Source organism: Salmo salar, chromosome ssa13 (genome assembly GCF_905237065.1).
Source record: "Salmo salar chromosome ssa13, Ssal_v3.1, whole genome shotgun sequence".
NCBI lineage: Eukaryota > Metazoa > Chordata > Actinopteri > Salmoniformes > Salmonidae > Salmo > Salmo salar.
In genome coordinates, this window is record NC_059454.1 from 94,809,412 (window position 1) to 94,824,515 (window position 15,104).

Sequence of the window (15,104 nt, forward strand, 5' to 3'; positions counted from 1 at the left end):
AATGAATGCCATTTTCAGCACGCAGTGTGCCAATTATTACCTGGCAAAATAACATGGAACATTGGAAACACTTTGTCTGTGCTCAGCCATATACAGCCTAGGCCTACTACTTTGTTTGATCATTTCATAATTTGTTCCATCGGTATGACATAGATAATTGTACATTTTTTCTATTTTTATTTCGCCTTTATTTAACTAGTCAAGTCAGTTAAGAACAAGTTCTTATTTACAATGACGGCCTACCCCGGCCAAACCCTAACCCGGACGACGCTGGGCAAATTGTGGGACTCCCAATTACGGCCAGTTGTGATACAGCCTGGAATCGAACCAGGGTCTGTAGTGATGCCTCTAGCACTGAGATGCAATACCTTGGGAGCCCCCAAGTGGCATGTATTATGGTGACTATTGCAGGTTCAAATATATGTCCAGAATATTACAGACATTGATTACAATGTGATCTAACTGTTTATTGAAAATGTATTGAATGCACTGTCTAACGTGTCCATCTAATCAGCAATAGCTGGCTACAGTATTTTGACTGACAACGTTCAGTACTGAAGTGAAAATGTAATGTAGCTTACTATCCACTTGACGGAGGCAGAGAGCCTCTCTGACCAAAAAGGGGAGTGTCATTAGTGAATAGCACCATTGCTTCGTCGCGGCTATAATGACAATTCAAACCAGCCAGCCACACGTCTTTTTAATTGAATGTAAAACATTTATATTCGTCAATAGCCACCTAGTTTTCGGAGCAGCTATGTCAAGCCGGAGGAGGTAAGTTGACTTGGTTTGCTAGCTAAAGTGGCTATCATTAGCCAGACTAGTAAGGAGTTAACGTTAGCTATACTTAGGTGTATCTCTAGTTAAATTTGCCGTAGCGATGTGCGAATTAAATTAGAAGTAGCTACCACAATGCAAAAAGCCAATGGCATTGTTGGGGTAGGGGAACGTTTCATACTAAACTACTCTTATTCTGACAATGACTATAGTAGGTTAGCTAAATTAGGTTATTCCGCGTTCAAAACAACTACTAACTCGTAAATCTCGGACTTGCGTGTTCAAGTCAATTGGGAACCCGAGAAATGTTTTTTTAAAGCTCCGACTGGCGGGAAAAAAAATCGTTTAATGGTCATCTAACTCGGAATTCCAACTCAAGAACTCGGGCCTAGTTCTAGAACTCTAACTTTCCGACCTGAAGATCAGACGTCATGATTTGACCACGTCATTTTTAGTGTTCACAGGTGTTTTAAACGCACCAATAGTTACAAACACACGTTGTTTTCTAGATCGGGGGTGTATTCATTACAGAACACGTTCAGTTTAAGAACCAAACAGAACTAAACTCGTTTTTGGACAAATGCAGGTCTGTCATAGTTTCGTTCGCTTCCGTTTTAAGAAACGTTTTGCAACAGAATCGGCGCTATGAATAGACCCGTGGGGCAAGAGGAGTCTTAAACGCGCTTTATCGTTACATTCATCCCCACATCACACATTTTTATTAGTGACTGGCTTTAATACACCTTTGTTAATCATTAAAGTAAAAATGTTGCTAGAGTAGTGACAAACTTTCCTCTGTTAGAACAGATCCAACGCATGGGCCAACCCAGGCAAGGGAGGTCATGACTAATTACCACAGCCCATAGAGAGTGATAGAGGTCTCTAGTGGCCAAAATGCCTGATTGGCATGGGCTGCTAAATTTATGCCTAACCTTAAATTAAGACCAGAAAGCAAGTTTTTGTTCATGTATTTTTACGATTTGGCCAATTTTGGCTGTGGTAACTAGTGACAATCCGGTGAAAACCCAATCTGCGCCATTCGGCAACATGAGCCATTGTTAAGAAACATAGAACATCTCCTTTCCATAAAGTATATATTCACATTTTCGTACTAGATTTCATTGGAAAGGCAGTGTTTATCAAAAGCAATCACTTTTGCATGTGAACACACAGAATCGTACTCATTACTCCACATCCTTAATCTACCTCACTTTCGTTTTGAGTGAACTTTGCCAATGAATGCAATCACTTTTCACCTGGTGCAAACTACTTTTGCCAGGGATGTATTCATTAAGCCAATTCTGTTGCAAAATGTTTTTTGTTCAACGTGACGTAAAAGCGGTTGGGTTCTTAAACGGAAGTTGTAGTTAATTTTAATTGTATGATTTCCATGCATTGCCATTTCAATCTGAATAGTCTGCAATGTGTTTGAGACAATATCCACAGGAAAATAGTATTAAACAGACTTCAAAATGCAGGTATCTGTGTGTGGCAGTCAATACTAAGACAAGTGCACACATAGACAGGATGCATGCATACATCAAAAGTCTTGCAGGTGTTTACATGGTATACGCAGGTGACAGATATCTCAACGCCAGTACCGACGCTCTAATAATTCAGGTAAACAACATTTCCTGTGGATATTTTGACCAGTTGAAGGACTAACCGCACAGACAATCAGAGTAAGTGCAAATGTAATTTTATACAAGATTCTGACTTGTAAGGAAACTTTCCAAGTTTTTGCATTGCTTGGTTTGACTGTATACCAATAATTGGTATCATAGCCCATTTATTAAGTAATGTGTTTGTGAATGGAGCTGAAGTATGGGACTAAAAACAAACAAGATAACTATTGTAAATTATAAACTGGGTATACCACAGCCGTGGTATATCAGACCGTATACTAAGGTCTTGATATGTATTTTTACTGCTCTAATTAAGTTGGTAACCAGTTGCGTTGTGCCTAAGAACAGCCCTTGGCCATGGTATATTGGCCATATACCACACCCCCTCATGACTTATTGCTTAAATATACTGTCTGTAAAATGTATGTATAAGCTGGATGTAGAAGCCAGAGTGTTGTCCATTAGTTTACTCCAATTAGGGGAGGGATGGTAAGGTTGGGGAAAAATATTAAAGAAAATTATATTTTTATACAGTACTAGTCAAAAGTTTGGACACCTACTCTTTCAAGGGTTTTTCTTTATTTTTACTATTTTCTACATTGTAGAATAATAGTGAAGACATCAAAACTATGAAATAACACATATGGAATCATGGATTAAACAAAACAAGTGTAAAAAAAAAAAATCTAAATATATATTTAACATTCTTCAAAGTAGCCACCCTTTGCCTTGACGACAGCGTTGCACGCTCTTCGCATTCTCTCAACCAGCTTCATGAGGTAGTCACCTAGAATGCATTTCAATTAACAGGTGTGCCTTAAGTTAATTTGTGGAATTTCTTTCCTTAATGCGTTTGAGCCAATCAGTTGTGTTGTGAGAAGGTAGGGTTGGTATACAGAAGATAGCCCTATTTAGTAAAAGCAAAGAGAAACGACAGTACATCATTACTTTAAGACATGAAGGTCAGTCAATCCGGAACATTTCAAGAACTTTGAACGTTTCTTCAAGTGCAGTCGCAAAAGCCATCAAGCGCTATGATGAAACTGGCTCTCATGAGGACCGCCACTGGAAAGGAAGACCCAGAGTTACCTCAGCTGCAAATAAGTTCATTAGAGTTACCAGCCTCAGAAATCGGCAATTAACTGCACCTCAGATTGCAGCCCAAATAAATGCTTCAGAGTTCAACTAACAGACACATCTTAACATTAACTGTTCAGAGGGGACTGCATGGTTGAATTGCTGCAAAAAAGACACTACTAAAAGACACCAATAAGAAGATGCTTGCTTGGGCCAAGAAACACGAGCGATGGACATTAGACCGGTGGAAATCTGCCCTTTGGTCTGATGAGTCCAAATTTGTGATTTTTTTTGTTGTTGGTTCCAACCCCCGTATCTTTGTGAGATGCAGAGTAGGCGAACAGATGATCTCTGCATGTGTGGTTCCCACCGTGAAGCATTGAGGAGGTGTGCTTTGCTGGTGACACTGTCTGGGATTTATTTAGAATTCAAGGCAAACTTAGCCAGCATGCCTACCACAGCATTCTGCAGCGATACGCCATCCCATCTGGTTTGGGCTTAGTAGGACTTAGTAGGACTATCATTTGTTTTTTTTAACAGGAAATGACCCAAAACACACCTCCCAGGCTGTGTAAGGCCTATTTTACCAAGAAGGAGAGTGATGGAGTACTGCATCAGATGACCTGGCCTCCACAATCACCCGACCTCAACCCAATTGTGATGGTTTGGGATGAGTTGGACCGCAGAGTGAAGGAAAAGCAGCCAACAAGTGCTCAGCATATGTGGGAACTCCTTCAAGACTGTTGGAAAAGCATTCCAGTTGAAGCTGGTTGAGAGAAAGCTTTGCATACTCTTGGCAATCATCAAGGCAAAGGGTGGCTACTTTGAAGAATAAAATGTATATTGATTTGTTTTACACTTTATTTTGGTTACTACATGATTTTATAGTTGTGATGACTTCGATTATTCTACCATGTAGAAAATAGTAAAAATAAAGAAAAACCCTTGAATGAGTAGGCGTGTCAACTTTTGACTGGTACTATGTATACATTTTGTTTTGTATTTTATTTACAAAAAAAAATGGGGCATTGGAAATGATACAGACAATTACATTGACAGAAGCCATGATCTATCTGCAATATTAAAGCTGATCTACCCCCTAAAAAAAATATTGTTTTTGCAGTGCTTGGTTTCAAACTGTATACCAATAATTGGTTTCATATTCAGATTTGTTAGGCAATGTGTTTGCTACTTAGCCAGCTGAAGTTACCTAAATGTGATGGTCATGTCACTCATCTCTGCAGTGAAGCCCTGGCCTTCTCGCTAGTGACTGGTATAAACCATGCCATGGCCAGGCTGGTGGACATCTGGGACAGCATGGGCATCATGGAGGAGCAGAGGGTAGAGCGGATGGAGACGGTGAAGAAACACATTGAGGTGAGGCTTCAGAAAACAGGAAATATAGATGAACTGAAAATGAAACGGAAGCCTTGTCAAGTAACACATTAACAGACTGATATGACATTCCTTTCCTAATCTAAAGGGCCTTTTGAATGACATGATCACTGAGGAGGAAGCTTTGAAGCACCGCATCCGAACCAATATCATCACTTTTGAAAAACAGTTGGATACCTTGTGTCTGGAAATGTCAATGGATCCATACAAAGTAAGTGGTTATTTCTTCAGGCTTGGTCTTTAAAGGGGCTGTTTCTCAATAGTTTAGCTGGTTCCACCCCTTGACTCTTTTCCTTTGTGCTAACCTCCTGTCTCCATCTTGTCCACCTGTCAGTTGGAGGAGGGTCTGACAGTCCTCCAGATCGAGAAGAACCTGCGTCTGCGTGTGGAGATTCTGACCAAGGAGAAGGGGGACCGTTTGAAGGAGCTACACGGACTGCAGCAGCAGGATAAGGAACTGTGCTTGGAGCTGTGCGTCACTCCCTATTATGTTCCAACAGGCAGCATGCCCTCACGCACTCAGCTGCAGGAGCTCCGGGAGCACCTCAAGACCCTCAGTGAAGAAAAGGTATTGCAACAGCTGCCAGGATGGCAGGACTGTTTAGCGTGAATGTCATGAATACCTGACTCAAGTATTACTAAGCACACTATTATTAATAATTTCTTCTTTAAGTCTCTTTTGTGGTCTTGTGATTGTCTTTTGTTGGAAGCATCTCGTCTCTTGTCCCTCCCTTCCCCTGTTCTGTAGAAGAGTCGTGCAAAGGTGTTCTCAGGGCTGCGTGAGGACATCAGGAAGCTCATGGAGGACATGGGTCATAAACTAGAAACCAGTCTGGAGAAAGAGTCGGTGTGTCACGGCGAGGAGATATTCCTGCTCACGCATGAAAACATCAAAGCCCTCCAACTGCTGTTGTCCCAGGTACTGAAAATAATTTAATAAAACTTACTAATGATTACTCAGATTTTTGTTTTGGTTCTAGGACTTTTGACCAATTATATTAGTATATTTTTGTTTAGATGAAGGTCAAGAAGGAATCCCTGATGAATACTCTGGCTGAGCTGAAAGAACGAGCTATGTGCCTGTGGAATCGTCTGGAAGCGCTGGAGCAAGATCGCACTGCGTTCCAGGAGAGTGTGCAGGGTACCCTTTCTGACCAAATCACACAGGTTGGAACTCTCTCTTCCTTCATACCTCTCCTTCACCACAGTGTTGGACAAAGCTTCACCGGCATACCACTGCAAAACAGTAAACATGGCACCATAACTATTAAGTTTCCCCAGAATTGGCTAACAAGGGAACAGAGAATACCTCTACAATGGTGCTAGAACACCAAAGTGTTTGACAGTCCTGTATCATTAGGGCAGTGTTTCCCAACTCCAGTACCTTCAACAGTACACATTTTGAATGTAGTTGTCAACTAATGATCAAGCCCTCAATGAGTTGAATCAGGTGAGTTTGTCTGGGACTACAACAAAACCATGTGCTGTTGGAGGTACTTGAGGACTGGAGTTGAGAAACACTGCATTAGGGCATACGGAAAATTACATTATTTTTTTCTGAAGGAATGAGTTCAGATGGTACCTCCTCGTGTCACTGTTTCAGAGATGTCTTTTTACTCCTACTGAACCTGACCCTGTTGCCCTTCCAGTGGCAGGAGGAGGTGGACCGTCTGACGGTCCTGCAGAAAGCCATGTTAGAGGATGTGATTGACAAGGTCCGACAGGAACTAGTGGCTCTCTGGGACAAGTGCAACCAAGGCCCTGAGCAGAGTGAACCCTTCAACGCCCACATCTGTGACGGTAGGTAGAACAATAATGGAAATACTTCCTCTCTCACTCATATGCAAAACGCATACATACTGATCGAACCGATCCGTCTTTCTCTAGATGACTTCACAGAGGAACTGTTGGCACTGCATGACGCTGAGCTATTGAAGGTGAAGAATTACTATGACCAGGCTAAACCCTTACTGGAGGTTCTGCAGAAATGGGAGAAGTACTGGGCCCTCTTCCAGGACTTTGAGGTAATGCTGGAATTTGTGGTCAAGCTATGTTTGTGAAATAAATTGCAAATATATATTGTTAATTGTGTACCACTTGATGCATGTAATGGTTTTCAATCAAAAATATCCACAGTAGATACCAGCTGCTCTTGTTTCTGATACATGTTCAGTGTGGTGCATAATTGTTTTTGTTCCACTTCACATAGAAAACGTATCTAATTTTCAAACTTCTTTGCAGAAAAAGGCCAATGATCCAAACCGCTTCTCCAACAGAGGAGGAGCCCTTCTCAAAGAGGCCAAAGAGAAGGTCAAAGTTCAGAAGATGTTGCCAAAGGTAAGGCTGGATTTGATTCAGCAACATGTCTCTCTAATAACTTTATTTGGCAGTTGGAGGGAGAGAATTTTTTTATTTTATATATATATATATATATATATATATATATATATAATAAAAAATCTTTTTTTTTTAAGTAGGGCTGTTGTACATGTTGATCTAGAGCATCCCAAACATGCTCAATGGGTGACATGTCTTAGAATGCAGGCCATGGAAGAACGGGGACATTTTCAGCTTCCTGGAATTGTGTACAGATCCTTGCGATATTGAGCCGTGCATTATCATGCTGGACATGAAGTGATTGCGGCGGACGAATGGCACCACAATGGGCCTCAGATCTCGTCACGGTATCACTGCATTCAAATTGCCATCAATAAAATGCAATTGTGTTCATTCTCTGTAGCTTATGCCTGCCCATACCATAGCTCCACTGCCACCATGGGGCACTCTGTTCACACTCGCCCACACGTCTGCGGTTGAGGCTGGTTGGACATGCTGCCAAATTCTCTAAAGGATTCTTGCAGTCAGCAAACTTTTATTGTCCCCAGCACAATGTGCACCTGTGTAATGATCATGCTGTTTAATCAGCTTCTTGATATGCCTCACCAGTCAAGTGGATGGAATAGCTTGGCAAAGGAGAAATGCTCCCTAACAGGGATGTAAACAAATTTGTTCACAATTTGAGAGAAATAATAAATAAGCTTTTTGTGTGTGTGGAAAATTTCTGGGATCTTTTATTTCAGCTCATTTAACATGGGACCAACACTTTACATGTTGTGTTCATATTTTTGTTCAGTGTATATATTATTTTTAAATATAATGTACATTTAAAATGTAATGTCTGAAAAGTGGCAGCAATGGTTGATGGTAATCAAAAGATATCCGCCTCCTTTATTCAATGTCAAATCTCGCCCCACTGTATGCTGCTGCCCCACTATGCTGTGTATATGATGGTGTCAGTGAGGTTGTCACCTTATGTAAAATGCCAATGATGTATACAGTTTAAATGCCAGTGAAGTGTGTGTGTGTGTGTGTATATATATGTGTGTGTGTATATGTATATATGGATGGATTTTGACAAAGGAAAAGTGATGTTGATCCTCCCTGTTATGTGATGTGACTAGTTGGAGGAAGAGCTGAGGACTGGTGTTGAGAGCTGGGAGAAGGACCAGGGTTCTGCCTTCCTGGTCCAGGGCCAGAGAGTCATGGCCTACATCTCCAGCCAATGGGAGGAGCACAAACGGCAGAGGAGCAAGGAGAAGAGTGAACGTGCCACTGTAAGTCCAGCCCCTCATAATGCTCTCACATTGACCCAGCAGTGTTCCCCAGTCAGCCAAGTACTGGCCATAGAGGCTTCAGGGGGTTTGCTATTTTTCTTTAAAAACTATCATCAAACCTGATCTCCTTGTTTCCATGTGCAAAAGGCCAATTCTAAAACATACTGTGCTGAACTTGGAGTGAAATATACCATGTGGTGGTCAGCATGTGTAACTGTTGAATGGTGGGAAACAGGGATTTGACCATTCTGTCCCCAGCAGAATGGTCTGTTTGTTATTGACTGGTCTGTGACTGAGGCTTTGTTTGTCTCTGTGTTGCAGACATCAAAGAAGGGGGAAATGACAACTCTCTTCAAAACTCCCACGAAGAGGGCCCATGGCGGGATGAACACCCTCACCCCCAACAAGATCAGGAAGGTACAGTAACTAGCAGTGGTCCACATAGGGCTAGTTCACTCCGCTCCAAAACCAACTGGCCACTTTACTATTGTGGTAACTTTTTTTATTTATTTAACTAGGCAAGTCAGTTAAGAACAAATTCTTATTAACAATGACTGCCTACACCGGCCAAACCCAGACGACACTGGGCCAATTGACCTTGACCACCATGACTGTCTTTTCAGCAGATTCCTACCCAGCCTACCATGGTGCGCTCCTACAGCTGCAGCTCATCCAGCACCTTCATCAGTGTGCCTAGCAGCAAGCCTCCTCTCTCCCAGGTTCAGATGCAGGTACACACACAGCACTCACTCCAAACTGTGGCCCATCATTGGTTCTTGTGCTTGCACACGTATATCCAACATGAATGTTCAACATCTTCCTTTTATATTGCTGGACAACTATTAAAACAACCACTAGGTGATGCTGTTATAGAATTTTGCTTATTCAAGCGGTAAGCTATTCAGCCACTTTCCACAGTCAACTTAGCTTGTGAAAGAATATTGACAGCAAAATCAAAACTTGTCTTTAGAATCTAACCTCTTTCCAAGGTCAATCATTCTGGTAACGAGATGCAGAAATGGAATACTTCAAATGGATTAGCAGAGGCTGCTGGGAAGGAAGTGTGTTGCATGCTCAATTTGTTGACTGATGTGCTGTTTGTTTGTCCATTCATTGGCTAAGCAGAAAATCAAGTCCCTTGAGAGAAGCAGCAGTAGTCAGAGAACACCCCTGCAGGAGTACAACGGTATAGAGGGGAAAAAACCTGTTGACATCAGCTACTCTGACTTCACTGTAAGACCACCCTCTTAAACTATACTCTAACTCAGCAGTCACCAAACTTTTCTGAGTCAAGATCACTTTCGGAGTCAAAAAGCAAGCTGAGATCTACCTCACAGAATTGATTAAAAGCATGACATGAATCGAGGCCTATGCAACATTAATCTAATACAACCAGTTCTGTAGGAATGAGGTTTGTGCTGTATGCCTAATATATTACCACAGCATACTGCCAATCTTGTTCTTGTCAGACCATACACTGCCGTTCAAAAGTTTGGGGTCACTTAGAAATGTCCTTGTTTTTGAAAGAAAAGCACTTTATTTATTTTTTATTTTTTTTTTCATTAAAATAACATCAAATTGATCAGAAATACAGTGTAGACATTGTTAATGTTGTAAATGACTATTGTAGCTGGAAACGGCATTTTTAATGGAATATCGTCATAGGCGTACAGAGGCCCATGATCAGCAACCATCACTCCTGTGTTCCAATGGTACGTTGTGTTAGCTAATCCAAGTGTATCATTTTAAAAGGCTAATTGATCATTAGAGAACACTTTTGCAATTGTTAGCACAGCTGAAAACTGTTCTGATTAAAGAAGCAATAAAACTGGCCTTCTTTAGACTAGTTGAGTATCTGGAGCATCAGCATTTGTGGGTTTGATTACAGGCTCAAAATGGCCAGAAACCAAGCACTTTCTTCTGAAACTCGTCAGTCTTGTTCTGAGAAATGAAGGCTATTCCATGTGAGAAATTGCCTGGCTCTAACCAGAATAGAAAGAGGAGTGGGAGGCCCTGGTGCACAACTGAGCAAGAGGGCAAGAACATTAGAGTACTCATGTACAAATTCATGTTGTTCTCATGAGCATGACCTCCATATTAAAATAGACACGACGAACTGCTTATAATAATAAAAACGCAGGGCTGTCGATACTTTTGGCAACTCATTCATTGCAGCTACAGTTCTGGTTGTAGCGGGAGTAGAAGTAGGGTGAAGCACATTTTACATTTGGTAAAAGTGTTGAATAAAAACTTGAAGTATGAACTCACTCATGAAAGCAGCAGCTCTTTGCTGTGTTCTTTAACTCTCTCTGGTCATGGTTTTAAAAGTGATTAAATCTCATGTAGTTTGTGGGTTGTGGAAGCAGTAGGCATGGTGATTTGAGCAATTCGATAGGCCAGCGCACTTGATTTAGCTCTCTCAGGTCTGCCGGGTAGGCAGTTTGTTCCTTCAGACAAATTAAATGGTTCAAAATGTGAGTACTTCGATTATCTGGCGCGCAGGGCTTCTGAATCAAGTGCTCCTACCGCCAGCAGCGCAAGATAAAAAAAATAAAAATAGGCGTACAAGGCTTTATCGATCGCAATCGACCAGTTTACTTCACTGTATGACCTGCCTTACATGCTGCCACCTCAACTTTCAACGTGTACTTCAATAATCCATTCCAGACACATGAACTTATAGCAAAGATTGACAGATTTTTTTTTTCTCGCATTCTGCTTACTCCTCTAGATTGCTTTTATTTATTTTTTTAAATGTGGGGTGGGGTATATCAGTTACTAAAATATGTCTTTCATTCCCCCCAGGGTGACCTGTCCAAAAAGCCAAATGATGCAGTTTTCAATTCGACAGCAAAGGACCTTTTCTGATTTTCTCATGATGGTCCCCACGTTTTAAGATGTGTGTGTGTGTGTGTGTGTGTGTGTGGACAATTCACCCCGCACAGGTTGTGTTGTGTCCACATGGCACTCTCTCGTGGATATATGGGCGGTGTTTGTAATGGTCAGTGAGCATTTCAGGTAATGCAAGTCTTTAATCTTGATGTAAATCATTTTTTGTATTTGGTGTTGCTGTTACTTTGAAATGTGACCAATTTTGCCTTTTTGTATAGTAATGCTTATTTTAGACCCCCTGTATGGAAGTGAATAGGTCTAAAGGGACTCTGTATGTGTCAGGTGTGGATGAAACATCATAAAGCCATGTTTTCCAGTTACTAATACTGTGCATTCCAGGGAAGTGAATCACAAGTTTGATACGGTAGAGCCCCTTAGATGTTACATGCAGTACTTTTGATATTTGACTGGTTTATAAATGGCCAGGCTCCACCAGAGGAAGCATCCTGTTTTGATACAGACCTTCCAGCAGAACTACATGCAGCTCTTTCTGAATGTAAATATTGCTCTCTTGAAAATATACTTTTCTTATTGCACATACGGTCTTGACAGTGTCTTGATGTGTGCCTTGTCTTGTCAACATGTGCCTGTTTATTTTATATTTTGACTTAATAAATATATTTTTCAATAGGACATCTTTTGAGTTTTATTTTTTAATCTACGGTAAATCTTAATACACATGAAACAAGAGTTTGGCTTTAATCATATGGGAGAGTGTTTGATTAGAGCCAAAGTCCTTAAATTGAACCAGACCCTCTAAACATGAGTGGTTATAGAGAATATGTATTCCTCTTCTGCGCCATCAATCCTGGATTGTATCGTTGACCTTGAGGTGAAACACTCCTCTGCCCTTGACCGATGAGTGGGATTGTAGAAACCATGTAATTATCATGGATAATCAAGTTAGTCATTTATGAAAAGGGGGAAGAGGATTTTTGCTGTGTAATTGCCTCACTGAAATAATAGCATAATGGTCAAACATGTTTAAATGCTTTCAAGGCAACACAGTATTACACAATTAAAGCTGTTTGCTATTCAGCTGTCTCCATTTGAAGCCCATCAATTTGTCTGGGCTGCATGATCAGAAGTACAAGGCTAGATTAGACAGCAATTGAAAAGCAATTTTGTTAGTTGCTGAGTTCTTGGCACATAAAATTGTGACGTTACACATTTATTTATCACAAATAATATCCAACAATGCAAAAGAAATCTGACTAAAAAGTTGTCACATAGTAACAAGACATTGCTCCTTATTTTCTGAAGCTGAAATAAATACAATTTAGTAATGTCTATTTTATACCATCAGTTCTCTTCAGATTAAAATGTACATGAAATGGTTGTCAGAGTCAAAACTGAATATAAATAGTAAATGCTAAGTTGATTGACATAATTAAATACAGTTGTCCTTAACATACACAGGTCACTACCAGGAATGAGACCCTTTCATCCACAGTGTTTCCCCCAGGATTGTTTTCAGCAGCGGTGGCAAGTAAGCGGCTGGGGTGGTAGGCGTGGCCAATGGAGCGGTTTTAGAGGCCCTCGACAATTCTACACGTTTGCCATAGGGCAGAGAACATTTTAGTTTTAAAGCTAGTTTCCTACAATTGTTATGCTGAGTAACTCAAACATAACAAAATTAATGGGGGTGCCATGCCATTTTTGGAATTTCAGATTCTCCCTGACAGTTTTTATTTTGGTGTTTGTTAGTTCTCAAATATCTTTTTTTTTTTTTAAATGTGTGTGTGTGTATATGTATGTGTATATGTATGTATGTATGTATGTATGTATATATATATATATATATATATATATATATACTGCTCAAAAAAATAAAGGGAACACTTAAACAACACAATGTAACTCCAAGTCAATCACACTTCTGTGAAATCAAACTGTCCACTTAGGAAGCAACACTGATTGACAAATTTTGCATGCTGTTGTGCAAATGGAATAGACAACAGGTGGAAATTATAGGCAATTAGCAAGACACCCCCAATAAAGGAGTGGTTCTGCAGGTGGGGACCACAGACCACTTCTCAGTTCCTATGCTTCCTGGCTGATGTTTTGGTCACTTTTGAATGCTGGCGGTGCTTTCACTCTAGTGGTAGCATGAGACGGAGTCTACAACCCCCACAAGTGGCTCAGGTAGTGCAGCTCATCCAGGATGGCACATTAATACGAGCTGTGGCAAGAAGGTTTGCTGTGTCTGTCAGCGTAGTGTCCAGAGCATGGAGGCGCTACCAGGAGACAGGCCAGTACATCAGGAGACGTGGAGGAGGCCGTAGGAGGGCAACAACCCAGCAGCAGGACCGCTACCTCCGCCTTTGTGCAAGGAGGAGCAGGAGAAGCACTGCCAGAGCCCTGCAAAATGACCTCCAGCAGGCCACAAATGTGCATGTGTCTGCTCAAACGGTCAGAAACAGACTCCATGAGGGTGGTATGAGGGCCCGACGTCCACAGGTGGGGGTTGTGCTTACAGCCCAACACCGTGCAGGACGTTTGGCATTTGCCAGAGAACACCAAGATTGGCAAATTCGCCACTGGCGCCCTGTGCTCTTCACAGATGAAAGCAGGTTCACACTGAGCACATGTGACAGTCTGGAGACGCCTTGGAGAACGTTCTGCTGCCTGCAACATCCTCCAGCATGACCGGTTTGGCGGTGGGTCAGTCATGGTGTGGGGTGGCATGTCTTTGGGGGGCCGCACAGCCCTCCATGTGCTCGCCAGAGGTAGCCTGACTGCCATTAGGTACCGAGATGAGATCCTCAGACCCCTTGTGAGACCATATGCTGGTGCGGTTGGCCCTGGGTTCCTCCTAATGCAAGACAATGCTAGACCTCATGTGGCTGGAGTGTGTCAGCAGTTCCTACAAGAGGAAGGCATTGATGCTATGGACTGGCCCGCCCGTTCCCCAGACCTGAATCCAATTGAGCACATCTGGGACATCATGTCTCGCTCCATCCACCAACGCCACGTTGCACCACAGACTGTCCAGGACTTGGCGGATGCTTTAGTCCAGGTCTGGGAGGAGATCCCCCAGGAGACCATCCGCCACCTCATCAGGAGCATGCCCAGGCATTGTAGGGAGGTCATACAGGCACGTGGAGGCCACACACACTACTGAGCCTCATTTTGACTTGTTTTAAGGACATTACATCAAAGTTGGATCAGCCTGTAGTGGGGTTTTCCACTTTAATTTTGAGTGTGACTCCAAATCCAGACCTCCATGGGTTGATAAATTGGATTTCCATTGATTATTTTTGTGTGATTTTGTTGTCAGCACATTCAACTATGTAAAGAAAAAAGTATTTAATAAGATTATTTCTTTCATTCAGATCTAGGATGTGTTGTGTAAGTGTTCCCTTTATTTTTTTGAGCAGTATATATTGCTCCATTATCTTTTCTACATTCCTTATATCTGGTTTTAGTTGTTGAAGTTTACAATTAAAATGTTTTACCATCCCGAAAATATGTATTTGTTTTATTTTTTTTGCAGTGGTGGCCATGATTTAGCAGCAGCGGTGCGACGCTTGTAAAATGCATATAGGGGAAACACTGACAAAACTGGTGAGCCAACTGGTTACACTAACAATAGCTTTTAACTTCATAGGGACCCGTAGAATATTAATCACTAACAATCATCTTGGCGTAATGCTCAAGTCATTCCACAGACACTCTAACTGGCTTTTGATCTCTTCATGCATCTTCATTGTCTGATTGTCTT

At 41.6% G+C, this 15,104-nt stretch overlaps 1 protein-coding gene across 3 annotated transcripts; it reads left to right on the top strand.

Annotated features, from left to right (window-relative positions):
- The first annotated feature begins 94 nt into the window (after positions 1–94).
- Positions 95–12,013, top strand: zgc:86764 (protein regulator of cytokinesis 1). Of its 3 annotated transcripts, none has more exons than XM_014138227.2 (14): positions 95–774; positions 4,724–4,856; positions 4,963–5,085; positions 5,209–5,442; positions 5,623–5,793; positions 5,892–6,041; positions 6,524–6,674; positions 6,762–6,898; positions 7,116–7,211; positions 8,336–8,488; positions 8,810–8,905; positions 9,112–9,219; positions 9,614–9,721; positions 11,294–12,013. In XM_014138227.2, exons 1-14 carry the CDS (start codon positions 668–670, stop codon positions 11,354–11,356), a joined length of 1,830 nt encoding a protein of 609 aa, XP_013993702.1. In that variant the 5' UTR covers positions 95–667; the 3' UTR covers positions 11,357–12,013. The 3 variants fall into 3 exon arrangements, with proteins under 3 accessions (XP_013993702.1, XP_013993703.1, XP_045548394.1); XM_014138228.2 differs by having other exon boundaries at positions 9,115–9,219; XM_045692438.1 differs by lacking the exon at positions 95–774 and adding an exon at positions 785–2,459.
- The last annotated feature ends 3,091 nt before the right edge of the window (positions 12,014–15,104 follow it).

What these genes read in the sequence shown, in the direction of transcription:
- zgc:86764 (XM_014138227.2), top strand. Translation starts at nt 668, where the DNA reads ATGACAATTCAAACCAGCCAGCCACACGTCTTTTTAATTGAATGTAAA. An exon ending in TCCAACTGCTGTTGTCCCAG is followed by an intron (nt 5,794 to 5,891) that starts GTACTGAAAATA and finishes ATTTTTGTTTAG; the next exon opens with ATGAAGGTCAAGAAGGAATC. An exon ending in TTTCTGACCAAATCACACAG is followed by an intron (nt 6,042 to 6,523) that starts GTTGGAACTCTC and finishes TTGCCCTTCCAG; the next exon opens with TGGCAGGAGGAGGTGGACCG.